We start from the raw sequence: 13,867 nt of genomic DNA on the forward strand, positions 1-13,867 counted from the left end.
TTCCACATTCAAGGCAAAACAACTATACAGTACACTCTCATTAAACTTGTTTTAAGAAAAGTTTATTTGTTACAAAATGTTAAATACTAAAAGCTAAAAACATACAAATTTGGGTCAGGCTATATTAAAATACACACATACCCTTCTTTGCAAAATTATTAAAGGTTGAATTAAACAGATGCTTTAAATAAAATAAAGGACTCTTTGAGGACATTTTTGTCTAGTTAGCTGTGTCAGTGTAGCGTAGTGTCTAAAATTACCGTTGCACTTAGCTGTCTTGGAAGTCGAATTTATCCAATTCTTGAGTCTTCTGCTGTTATCTGTGTGAAGCCATTATGCTGGCTTGGGCAGAGCTAATTCCAGTTATGATACTGGAAGTTTCAGATTACAAGTCGAGTCTCCTGGGATAGGAACGTGGAGTAGCCAGACGTGTAGAAGAGTTAAGCAGGGAAAGCTGGCCCAGAAGGAAAAGGCCTCCATTCTACCAATCTCTTCTCTAACGAAAATGATTGGAAAACATATCAAAGCAGAAACCAGCCCAAAGCAGACATCCATTAAGAAGTCATGTTTCCATCAAAAAAAAAAAAAAAAAAAAAAAAAAAAAAAAAAACCAACCTCAAAACCAGCATTCATTTCTCTATAATAGTCCGTAAATAATTCTTAAATTTGTTATCGGTTATCGTAAATTGAGTTTTCAAAGGTACCGGGGAACGTCCATCCAAATGGCCGTGCGCGGTCTGCCCAGCTGGGCGGTGGAGGCACTCACACAGCTGGCAAGGACCATGCATCATAAAACCACACGCTCAGCACCCACTGTGGCCAGAATGCCTACAGTGTCTGAATGACAGGTACCGTCTTCAGGAAAACGTTTTGCTTTGCAACTTCCATTCCTTAGATTAGAAGGTACTGGTGGAGAATTCTAAATGCTGTCATTTAGACGGCACTGGGTAAGATAGATGCTATGAAGAACAAAAGGCCATCCTTGCATTTGGAAACTTCTCAAATGGGAACAGAATTCTGGAAATCCACTACAGGATCTCTCCTTCACAAGACTGATTCGTGCCAACGGGAATTACCAATAGCTGATTAACTCAAGTGACTAAAATACAAAAAAGCAACACGCATCCCAGCACTCTCCTCATGGGACACAGCCCGCCTATAGTCAGGTTTCTTGGAATACATCTCTGGGGAACTCTTTGTGGCTGTTTCACCCCTACACTGTTTGCTTACATACAAGGGCTAACGAACTGTATGGGATCCTAGTACCACAGGATAAAACTTGTAACCAATCCTGTGAAAAGCTGAGAAACCTCTATGTATCCTAAAGTCACTGGGAATTACAGACACATTCCCATACAGAGTTACAGATGAAAACAATGTAACAACAAAGAATAACCTGTTTCCCACCTCCATTAGCTTTTGAATACATGGGATTCAAGAGAAACCAGAATTCACCCTCTGCCCACTGCCATTCTCTCGACGTCTTTGATCTATAGCCTCTCTTTAAACTTACTGTGTCATCTTGCAAGACCAGACCACAGTACTCCTTATTAACTTTTCGATCCTCGGAAACAATTCAAACAATTCAAGCCACTCACTTCCTAATCTTGGGCAAATATCCTTTAAAAAAAAGTCTTGAGCCTTCCACGGCAAATTCTCTAGCAGGCATCTTTATAGCAGTCTGCGGACGGCGAGCTGTCAGTCACTCTGGTCTTACAGAACGATCAGGGAGGCGTTTGCCCACCAGCGACGCAGCAGGGCCGTGAGGTTTCAAAGGTAAGACAACACGACACGGTCCTCACTTGCCCCTGGTAGCGGTGGAGGCCCTCGGGGACACAGTCGGCCGGGGAAGGGAGAGTCCGCGGCACGTCTGCCCTCGCCCCGTCATCTCAGCCCCACCTTCCTACTTCCAGGGAGAACAATCTCTGAGCAAGAAAACATGGCAGGAAATACACAGAACGGAGTGAAAACAAGGGGCCTGCTTCAAACATGAAAATGCCCAGGTGCCCAGGGCGAAGAGCTGCAGCAGTGCGGGGCCCTGGGTGGCCCCTCGGGCTGCACACGGACGAAGCCAGCCCTGTGTCGGGTTCCTGCCTCGTCACAGTCCCAGGGAGGACCCGGGTGACTCAGCTGGATTGTCTGGGTGAAAAACAGAATCGTTTTCATGATTACTCACACACTGATTGGGGCCACGTAGCATTTCACGTTCCAAACGTCGGGCAGATTTCTACCCTGAAACCTCCTGTCGGCTGATGAGCTTTGGATTTCAACAGCAGTAGTTACACTGGGCCTTGCAATGATCCTTAGTTCACTGGAGCAGTTAATCAGATACGATGCGATTTTTGTATTGACCCTATGTGACATTTTTAAGAGATTTGAAGAATTCTTAACTGGGAGGGGAGCAGTTAAAGAATTCTTAACTGGGAGGGAAAAAGAGAGCTGGACACAGCTTTCTATGCTGGGGAAGCCTTGGTCGTGTCTACCTTATACACAGCTCATTCCCTTTTAGATCACAATCGTCCGTTTTCTTCAGAGAACTGATAAACACACTAAGCTGTGTGTGCTTTTGCCTGGATCACCTGTCCTGGTGTTTCACTGGAACCCAGAGGGATTCCCCCTTCTCACAACGGTAATAAAAGCCAGCGTGTTTGGGTCTGTCAGAGCTCCGGGTTACATCACAAGGCAACGACACTTCCGGGAGTGAATATACTTCCTGTATTCCGCGAGCTGCTTCAAGTACAGGTTCGATGGCCACCTGTGCTTTTCCACAAAACTGCGCTCTTCCACTGCAATTGCAAGCAACAGAATGTTAACTGAATACATTTCACTGCGCATGCAGCCGGGAACCACTGCTGTTCCATGTAACATGAGGGCCCTGGAACTAGTTCGTGGAAAACGCAATGCAAAGATCGGTTCATTTTGCTACAAAAGGATTTACGCTATAATGTGATGAACAGGTACATACACCCTGTTCACTGACTGATCAGGGAGTATTTGATTATTTTCCTTTCCTTTCTCAAGAAAACTTTGATTTTCTCTGTAGAGGACTGACTTATTTCCACTGAGTGTTCTTGTAGTTAACCTTCCACGTTTGTTTCTAGTTTTTGTTTATTTAGATACACAGATGCAAAGAGCTTCCATCTGCTGGCTCACTCCCCCTAAAGTTAGCAGCACCTTCCTGGGAGCTAGAGACTCAATCCAGGTCACCCTCCGTGGGTGGCAGGGAGCCAGTATCTCCCGCCATCACTGTTGTCCCCCAGGGTTCGTTCTGGCAGGAAGCTGGAGCTGGGAGCGAACCTGGGACGTGACCCAAGGCACTCTGATAGGCGATGCAGGTGCTTCAACCAGTGTCTTTACTGCTGTGCCAACTGCTCCCGTCTCGAGCTCTCCAGGGTCCTTTCAGTTCTGTTCCCAGTCAGTGTGGTCTTCAGGTCGCTGCTGCTGCTCCGGAGCCTGCCGTCTCCCGGGATCCCTGCACTCTCTTGCTTTCTGGGCCTGCTGCATGCCTTTGTGCTGGATCCCTCCCTTCCTGAACTCCAGGTCCTCCACTTTCTCTCCTCTCTGATTTTGGAGAAGCGCAGCCTTTCTCAGCGTCCTGAGAAGCAGGGTCTAAGCAGTATTTTTGTTCCAACCCCTCCCGTTTGCTACAGAGGGCGTGCTGCAGGCTCCTCCTGCTTGTTGAAGAGCCTGCTGGGTCTGCACAGGCCAGTGCCGACTTCAGAGGCCCTCTATCCACGGCCATCAAAGCTTAGCACTTCCTAGGATAAGAGAGTTGTGCGCTTCCTAAAACTGCCTTCGCCTTGAGACTGACCAGTTCTTGTGTCATAAAGCTGCCTCCCCTTGCAGCTGTGACTTGTTAATTCCTGATGAACCTAGGGCAACATCCCCAGACTGCTGACTTTATACCCTGCTAATTTAGAGAAAAAGACAAAGGACTGGGGTTGACTCATGAGACACGAGTCCAGCCAAGACCACATGCGTAAATAAACTGTGCCTTCCTTCCCAAAAGTGCCGCTTGGCTTACACGGTCTGCGGTCTGTGACCCTTTGAGGCCTGCTTGGTGACGACACGTCTTGATCCCGGCAATGATGGGTAATGTGGTTTGGGAGAGAGCCCAAGCTTGCAAACTCCCCCTCTCCCCCAGGGTGCTGAAGATGCTACTCCCTGCTTTCTGGTTTCTGGCATTTTTCAGAAGCCACTGCCATTCAGACTTGGTAGATGGCCTGTCCTTGGTAGGTGACCTGTGTGTGTGTGTTTCTCTTAGCCCTGGAAACTTCCTAGACTTTTCTATTTACTCTCAGCATTCTTATTTGCACCAAAGATGCACCCTGGTCGCTCTTGAAGCTGAGCACTGGGCAAATCCCTTCGATTTGCTGACTCTGCTCCTTTAGCAGTGGGGCAATGTCTTACCCACTTCTTTGATAACCTCTTTCCCATTTTTTTTCTGTATGAACTTCTATTAGTCAGACATCACACCTTCGAGGCTGAGATTCCAATTTCTTAAAAAGCACATTTTTTCCTATCTCTTTAACTTTTTATCTTCCTGGTAGATTTCCTTGCCTTTATCTTTTAATTCTTTTACTTAGTTGTTGTTGCTGCTATTGTATCTTTAAATTTCCATGTACAACTTCATTTTTTTTTTTTATTGTTTCTTCAATTGTGGTAACATACACACAACACAACATCTGCCATCTTACCCGGCTCTCAACAGCCAGGTCAGTGCTGGTAAACACATTCGCACTCTTTTTTCAATTTGCCAAAGTAAAACTCTGTACAAACTCATCAACAACTCCCTGCGTCCCACTTGCCCCCACCCCTGCAGCGCCACTTGACTGTCTCCAGGCATACTGTAGCCCTCAGCCTTCCAGGAGAGTTATCTTAGGAGTTTGGGCTTTTATTTTTTCTTTGGTTTTCTTTTATTCCAGAGAGTCTCTGTTCTTCCAAGTTCCGTCTCATATTTTTATTGATTTTCTTTTGTTTTTGGTGCAAGTGTCCACTGATCCCCCTTGAGCACCTCGTATTTAAGACTCGGCGTAGCAGCCGCTGACTGCTGGAGCACACCGCGGCGTGGCTGGCAGGCACGCGTGGGACTCACGGAGCAAATTCACAGATGACTGCATCTGTACGTCTGTTCTCTGGTCCAGGGAAGGATGCTCCCACATCAGGCCCACGGTAAGGGAGTCAGAGTGGCAGAGTTCCAGAAGCTAGACATGGGGAGGGCGCTGGAACATCCCATAACAACCATGTTTCAGCCCAGAGCCTTGTGTCCAACCTCAGGACACCCAGAGTTCATGAGAATTCCTAATTCCATAGCTTTCGCTGCTTTAACCGCTCCAGAAACAAAAGCCTCTGCCGTCCCAGGGAGATGCAGGAGCAGCTGGCTGGTGCGCAAGTGTGGCCAAAGCTTCTCAGCCAGCATCCGAGCGGATCTACCGCCATCAGCCCCAGCCCCAGCCCTCTCCTTGCTGCCGCAACACCTGCACCTCGAACTTCTCCGGCTTCGGCCGGGGGATTCGGCCTGTGTCTCCTCGGCATGCCCTCTGCGGGCTGGAGGTCTCCTGCTCAGCCATGAGCCCCTCTCCCTCCACTGTGTGCCCTGGATGCTGGCTGCAGGCCCTGGGTGAGAGGCAAAGGGCCAGCTGCTCAGGGAAAGGAGTCCCAGGTAACATGAGCCTAACCCCCTCAGGCAGGACAGAACACTGGAGAGCAGCTGGTGGCGTGGCATGACAGGCTAGGCCGCCACTCAAGATGCCAGTGTCCCACATGGGAGTGCCTGTTTGAGTCCCAGCTGCTCCCCCTCCAACCCAGTTTCCTGCTAATGCACCTAGAAAAGCAGCGGAGGATGGCCCAAGTGCTCGAGACCCCGGCCACCTTCATGGGAGATCTGGATGGAGTTCCAGACTCCTGGCTTTAGCCTGGCCCAGCCCTAGCTGTTGCAGCCATTTGGGGAGTGAACCAGCGGATGGAAGACCTCTCTCTCTCTCTCTCTCTCTCTCTCTGCCACTCTGCCTTTCAAATAAATAAATCTTATGACAAAAAAAAAAAAAAAAAGAAAAGAAAAGAAAAGAAAATGTATTACAGATGAGCTCTGGCAGCCAGCCAAACCAACCCCCTGAAAACAAAGAGAAGCCAAAATTAATGCAGCTTCATGACACATGAAGGGAGCCGGGTACAGGGCCATGTGGAGCGGGCGTGTCCGTGAGGAGGACACGCTGCTTCCAACAGGCAGCCCCTGCTCACTCCAGGGCGCCATCCTACGGGCTCAGAGGAGCCATACCACCCTCAGCAATGCCAACACTACACTTACAGAAGACGCCGGGGGGCCCACGAAACCCCTCGGCAGCTTGCACTTGACCTGCAGCTGCCGTCTGTAACGGCGGCCGGAAGGGCTCCTCGCTCTGCCCCGTGGAAGGACACATCTCTGCAGAGCCCTGGCCAGAGCAGCCACCGCAGGATGAAGGTAGCCCTCGGACCAAAACACTGCTCGTTTCTGCTCGACCTCTGAATGGGTAGGTACAGGACAGCCTCCCGGCAGGAAGCAGCAGCACGCCCTATCCTGACGCGTGGACTTTGGTTTTCGCTGCTTTGGTCTGACTGTTTCTCCGTGCGTTCCTGTCTGGCTCCCATGGAGAGGTGTCCCATAAGCAGACTTGCTCGGCTGAATGTATCTCCAAAAACCGACTGTATGCGCCCGGGGTTCCTGAGCTGTGCAGGCTTCTGAATGAAGCTAAGAGGCTTGCGTGTCTTTCACGAGCAGAATCTTCTTCACAAAGACAAATTTCATGCGGAATTCTTTTCTTTTCATGTCACTTTTTCCTTCAATCTACCCAGGTAAAAACTGAGCTAACTGCCGTATCCAACCTGATTGTCCGGTGTAACAACTAATCCATTTTTCATTTTCTTCCCTCTTAGCTAATACTCAGACACTTACCTTTGATTGTGGAAATCTCAATAATTTACCTTGAAAATCACTTCCCACATACCCTATGCTCAGTGTCTTAACACTCTCTGTTAATTAAAGTTGTCATTCCAAAGTAATAGAAAGGACTCTTATGTATACATAATCTACATTTCCAGTACAATGGAACTATACAGTCTAAGGAAGCAGCAGTTAAATTCCTTTATAAGAAAAACACTTTTAAAAATCTATACTGTTTAAATTTGGCTTCCATCTTAGTCAAAACCAAGATCTCATTTATCACAAATAAATGCCATGTGAGGACACATTTTGCCACCTTACCTATTTCAGAAAAAAGAAATCCATTTAAAAATGGATGGGCACCATAAAATAATCATTAGAAAACTTCTGCGTACTGCAGGACAACCTACTTCTGTGACACGAGGTGACTGTAATTACAGCCCTCGGCTACCACACCGCAGAATTTAAAAGGAACACACTAACCGACACTTCTCATGCAGTGAAAACTGTCGTGTCTGCCAATTACATTTCAAGCCAAACAATGAAGAGCATTAAGTTTTCTTCCTAGAAGAGAAAGTGGCCATCTACCTGAAAGGTCCTGAAATTCGGGCTTTTGGCTGAAGATGAGGTAGTTAGTGGCAATGAAATGAAGGAGCCAGGTTGAAAGGCAATCAGAGTGGTGGAACTGCAAGAAAAGCAAAAAGTGAAACAATATCACACCTCGAGCACCCTGGGGTGGGGGTGGGGGCTGCACTGGGGGAGGGGGTGGTCTGGGAGCAGTCACTAGAGCCCCTGTCTGTGCATCTGTCTCCCGGGGAAAGGGACCATTGGTAACAAGCCATAGTAAACGTGCATCATTCAGGGAAGAGCCCCAACGAACAGTGCATTATGGGCTAGCATGCCCGAGGCAGTCAAATGTTTATGAGCAGCCACCAGGCTGCCTCCTCAGTGTGCAGATACAGTTTTTCCACCGGGTCCCTGAGGATTTAACTCAAGTTTGCATCCAAAGGTCATGGGCCTGACTGACTGCACCTGTATCTGCACACAAGGCAGAGTTTGGTGGGCAGCATCTAAGCAAGTTAACCTGAAGAACAAACCAGAAGTATCATGAAGAGGAAACACCAGCAGCCCGGGGTGATGCGGAACCATTTCCAGAACATTCTGTCTGAATGGTGGTGCTTAGTAACAGGGTGACGGGTAACTATTTCTAGAACATTCTGTCTGAATGGTGGTGCTTAGTAACAGGGTGATGGGTAACTATTTCTAGAACATTCTGTCTGAATGGTGGTGCTTAGTGACAGGGTGATGGGTAACTATTTCTAGAACATTCTGTCTGAATAGTGGTGCTTGGGGCAGCAACTGCTATACCTCTCAAGATCCCCCACAGTTCGCATTCTGAGTTCCAACACCTGCTTATGGACAGACACTCAGCAACCTGGCCACTGACATCGCTGCCTTGGTGCCAATCCTGGGACCCTCACCAGTGCCTCTGACCACCAATGCAGATCACAGAAACGTGCTGGCTGGCAACCCTGGTGAGTGAGCATGGTTCTCTGATGATGATGATGATGATGATGGTGGGGGTGGTAGTGGTGGTGGTGATGACTGTAATATGCCTCACATAAAATGCACCATTCTCATCATCTCCACGTGCACGGTTCAGTGGCATTAAGCACGTGCACCTGGTGGTGCAACCAACATCACTATCCATTTCCAGAACTGCTTTTATCACCCGAACTGAAACTCTATACCCGTTAAAGAATTTTTATTGTTAAATATTGTTCCCCTTTGCCCCTAGCCCTAGCCCTGGTAACCTCTGTTCTACTTTCTGTGGCTGAACCTGACTATTCATTGACGCGAAATGATGCACTGTTTATCATTATGTGTCTGGCTTCTTCTTTACTGAGTACACTGTCCACAGGTCATTCGTGCTGCAGCAAACATTACAATTTCATTCCTTTTTAAGGATGAATAATATTCCAGATATTCCATTGTATGGATCGGCCACATTTCTGTTTGTTCCTTTATTCACTGCAGGACATTTAAGTGGCTCCCACCTTTTGGCTAAGAACAGCTCTTTACCATGAAATAAGCAAGAAGTCAAGCCAAAATGAAGACAGGGCTGTGATCTCAAATATCAAGGAAGAAATCAAGCAGGTGCTCTCTCACGAGGCTTTGTAGCCTAAGAACAGCCAACCATGCACATTCACAATTCTCTCTTGCTTTCACTATGGGAAATCAGAACTTTAGAATTGGAAGGGGCTAATAGTTCACCTGATCCCATATTATATATTTGTAATGTTTGACAAACATACAAAAATTGTACCAATTCTTGGGGTCCCAAGTGATGCTCTGATACATGTATACACTGTGTGGTATCTAGTCAGGGTAAACCTATCTATCTCCTCAAACAGACAACATTTCTTCATAGTGAAAACATCCAAGATCCTAGCCACAGCACATTTTAGCCATCTTTCAGCACATGAATGGGAGTGATCCCGAGGGAACTGAGTGAGAACCTGCAGCAACTTTTAGTAGAGACTGCCACAGCCACCTGGAGCAGGTGACCTCCCACGGCAGGTGAGGACCCGCCGAGGGGCTGCAATCTCGACTGGGAGGGGTGAGTTCGGGAATGAACAGCTGGCTGCCAGCACAGATGCTTCCGACATGAGATTTTATTTTTGACCCAGATTTAAGAAATCCTAACGGTGGGCTCTTGGCAAAGCATCCCACTGTAACAACCAGAATGTATGCTAACCTAGAGGTCAGGTTTAAACTGAAATAAGCAACAAAATGAAAAAGAAAGGTATTAAAAAGCCAAGCGCCAAATGCTATAGGACTTCAGAGCTATATGAAGAACGTGGAAAAAGTACTGAGAAACTCAGAGGGAAGGGTCAGAAACAGAACGGGTAGCTTCAGATAACCAAAAATTAACACATAGGTTCTAAGTAAGTAGATGAATTTAAATTAAAAAAAAACAGATTTTATTACTTATTTAAAAACTCAGAGTCAGACAGAGGGGGAGACACACACACCGAGATGTCCCATCTGCTGGCTCACTCCCAAATGGCTGCAAGGGCCAGCACTGGTCAGGCCAAAGCCAGGAGCCAAGGGCTTCATCCAGGTCTCCCAGCTGGGTGCAGGGACCCAAACACCTGGGCCATCTTCCACCATTTTCCTAACCCATTAGCAGAGAGCTGGCTTGGAAGCCGAGCAACCGGGACACAAACTGGCACCCATATGGGATGCCAGTGTCTCAGGTGGAGGCTTTATCTGCTATGCCACAATATTAAATATTAAAATATTTTTAAAAAATATTTGTTTAGGCCAGCGCCGCGGCTCACTAGGCTAATCCTCCGCCTTGCGGCGCCGGCACACCGGGTTCTAGTCCCGGTCGGGGCACCGGTCCTGTCCTGGTTGCCCCTCTTCCAGGCCAGCTCTCTGCTGTGGCCAGGGAGTGCAGTGGAGGATGGCCCAAGTCCTTGGGCCCTGCACCCCATGGGAGACCAGGATAAGCACCTGGCTCCTGCCATCGGATCAGCGCGGTGCGCCGGCCGCAGCGCGCTACCGCGGCAGCCATTGGAGGGTGAACCAACGGCAAAAAGGAAGACCTTTCTCTCTGTCTCTCTCTCACTGTCCACTCTGCCTGTCAAAAAAAAATTTAAAAAAAAATATTTGTTTAATGACTCATTTCAGAGGCAGAGGAAGAGAGATCATCCATCTGCTGGTTCACTCCTCAAATGCCTGCAACAGCCAGTGCTAAGCAAGGAGCCTACATCACAATACAGGACTCCCTCGTGGGTGGCAGGGACCTGACTACTTCAGCCATCACCTGCTGCCTCCCAGGTGTGCATCAGCAGGAAGTCGAGAAGGAGAATGGAGGCAGGACATCAGTAGGGGACGTCAGTTTCCCAAGTGGTATTTTAACAGCTGCACCAAACACCCGCCCCGAGTTACCATTTTCAACACAAGAGTGCATACAAGTTCAGAGGAATCAGCAAAGTTTGGACGGCTAGGGTCGAGATGGGAGGAGAGGTGAGGAGTGTCCCCTCGGGCTGAAGGACAGGTCTGATCGAATGAAACAAGCACTCCCGCACCTCGCCTGTGTGGAATCTTCCCTCCCCACGTCATCCCCTGCAGAGAGGGATCACGGTGGAGAACAGAGAGGGGCTCAGGGAAGCAGTGGCCCAGAGCGGGGACGTGGGAGCTGCTCTCTGCACAGCAGGTGCACGAGGTGCACTCCCCACACCCAGTGTGGCCCTGGCAGAGATGGAAACGGAGTGACTGGCAACTGTGCCTACTCAGAGCGCTTCTGGGAGCTAGTTCTACTCACAGGCAATCCGACCTCCTGGAAGTCTGAGAAATGGTGAGGGACAAGCCAACCGAATCCCATGCGACAGGATGAGCCTCATCGAGGTGTAGCCACAAACTAAGGACTTCAGGGAGAACGTGGAGGGGGAGGTCCCTGAGTCTGGGATTCGGAACAGCCAAACCAGGGCCACAAGGAAGAGAAGGAAGGAGAGCCTGTAAGCTTAAGCTTGATCATAAGCAAGTAAAACAAGCTTTCAGAAACAAGGGGGGCATTTGGGACAGGCAAGACAGCATATGGGAGTGCCTGCCTTCAAGTTCCAGCACCACTTCTGATCCAGCATCCTGCTAATGTGCACTCCGGGAGGCGGCTCACGGACTTAGGTCCCTGCCACCCACAGGGGAGACCAGGGTTGGGTTCCCAGCCCCTGGCTTCAGCCTGATTCAGCCCCAGCTCTTGCGGGCATCTGAGGAGTGAACCAGTGGGCAGAAGATCTCTGTGTGTGCTTCTGCATTTCAAATAATTAAATTTTTTTGAAAAAAGCTTTAGCTTTCAGAAACAAAACCATCCAAAAAGAGTTGGTATCTTAGGAAAAAAAAAGTAACCATCATCATGTAGGCAGAAAGCAGTCAGGTCAGGGGAATGTCTGACCGTGCAGTCATAAGTGATCCTGATGAGGAACAGGTACATGCAGTGGGGGGAAAGCTCCCTCACACACACTGTTTGAAGGATCCTACAAGATAAGGGAAAAGAAGCTTGTGTCAGAAAAGCAGGAAAATGACGCATCAAAAATTGGCCAGTGCTATGGCACAGAAGTTTGAGTCCTAGCTGCTCCACTTCCGATCCAGCATCCTGCTAATGCGCCTGGGAGGCAGCAAATGGCAGTTCAAATGCTTGGGTCCCTGCCACCCATGTGGGAGACCAGGATGGAGCCTCGGGCTCCTGGCTTCCACTTTGCCCAGACCTAGCTCTTGTAGACATTGGGGAGCGAACCAGCAGATGGAAGACCTCTCTCTGTTTCTCCCTTTCTGTCACTCCGCCTTTCAAATGAATGAATGAACGAATGAATGAATAAATGAAACATTTTAAAATGAGCTATGGCTGTGAGAATGCTAAAAAGAATTTTTCAACTAAATTTGGAAGAAGCCAAAGCGCAACATAGATATTTATATTACAAAGAGAGATCAGGCTTACTCAACTTTTATATTTGTTTCTCACCCCTAAAATTAAATGCATAATGATCTTAAGACTCAATCGTGAGAGGTACAAAGTCTACAACAGTCAAGGTGCAGACCTGGTTGCATCCAATGACCTTCCTCCTGTGCCCAGAAATGCGCACGCTGATTACTGCATTCATCTCAGTCCAGATGCAGCTTTTCGCTGTCACTGACTTCTGTCCTTTGCCCTATCACGTGGCTCCATTTCTGCCGCTTAGATAAAGTCAAAGCTCTCACGCCGTTTAAACCCAGGATGTGGAAACTGACAGGGACAGAAAACACGCCATTCACTGGACACATGCAAGATATATTCTTGTGAACCATACCTTGAAGGTGGGCTCCCTGCAGGTTTGGTACCCGTCAGAGGTGTGGCTGGGAGGGTAGGGTGACCCTGGGGACAGGACCTTTCTACTCCCAGGAGTAACAGCGGATTGGGGGCAAGGTACAGCGCATGTCGGGGGAGGCAGCCTCAGCAGAGCACTGCTGGCTTACTTACAGAGCTGGCCCAGGCCCCTGTCACACTCAGGCTCTAGGACCTCAGCACCACTGTCACTCGTGATCACCCTGTCAACTCGATCTGTTCCCAGCTCTCAAGCAGAAAGAGGCCCTGAGCTGAGAAGCCCAGAAGAGGCAGGGTCTCCTGCAACAATTCCTAACCTCAAGTTTTTTAATCCAGTGACACAGACCACCCATTTTCCAAGGGTTACTGCAGTGCACCCACATCTCCAATAACTGGAGGGCAAAACATGTTCACCCGATGCGGGAATGGAAGAGGGGTGAAACAGCAGCGTCGAGCCAGCCATCGCCCTCTGCGTGTGCGCACTGACCCTGCCACTCTCTTGTCGGAACTCTGAGATGTGATTCTGTGGGGGACTCCATGTAAACTCTGCATCCCACGATGCACTGCTCCCTAGTGACTGCTGAGGGTCACTGCTGAGCTGAGACCCCATATCCTCCAACCCCACCTCCTCAGAAAACCCTACTGCTTCTCCCTCCTACGAGCTAAAACACAGAGAGAAAAAGGAGGGGAGGGGAGGCTAGAGGGAGAAAGAAATGCCCACGTCTCTCAGTTCTGTTGGAAACACAGTCTTTTGTCAAAACTGATAGGAATTCTATACTACGATGGTATTAATGACTTTGTGACTATTTCAAAATTTACTTTACATGAGTGAACTTCAACATTTTTTTGTGTGGTTACTATTTCTAGCCCTTGCCCATTTTCCTGTGGGACTGGGGTCTTTTTACTCTTTATCTGTTGAACTTTTTATTTAGTAAGGCCACTAAGACTTTGACTATCATGTAAACTAAAAATGCTTTCTCATAAATAAATAGAATTGTAAATAAAAAAATAGTGAAAATAAAAACCCGACTGCTCCCAACCACCTAGCCAGAGAAATCGTCACGAGGGGCACTCTGTTCTCG

General features: G+C 48.3%; 1 protein-coding gene across 2 annotated transcripts in view; it reads right to left on the reverse strand.

The window, feature by feature from the left end:
* Window positions 1-46: 46 nt before the first annotated feature.
* RHOBTB3 (Rho related BTB domain containing 3) overlaps window positions 47-13,867 on the reverse strand; it is a 57,509-nt gene continuing 43,688 nt past the window's right edge. For both annotated transcript variants that reach the window (XM_062212382.1, XM_062212381.1), the window contains exons 11-12: window positions 7,508-7,604; window positions 47-2,786 (exon numbers count right to left, since the gene is read on the reverse strand). In XM_062212382.1, coding sequence (XP_062068366.1) covers window positions 2,671-2,786; window positions 7,508-7,604 — 213 coding nt within the window. In that variant the 3' untranslated portion in view covers window positions 47-2,670. The remainder of the gene's footprint in view (window positions 2,787-7,507; window positions 7,605-13,867) is intronic.

Source organism: Lepus europaeus, chromosome 15, assembly GCF_033115175.1.
Source record: "Lepus europaeus isolate LE1 chromosome 15, mLepTim1.pri, whole genome shotgun sequence".
In the NCBI taxonomy this organism is placed as follows: domain Eukaryota; kingdom Metazoa; phylum Chordata; class Mammalia; order Lagomorpha; family Leporidae; genus Lepus; species Lepus europaeus.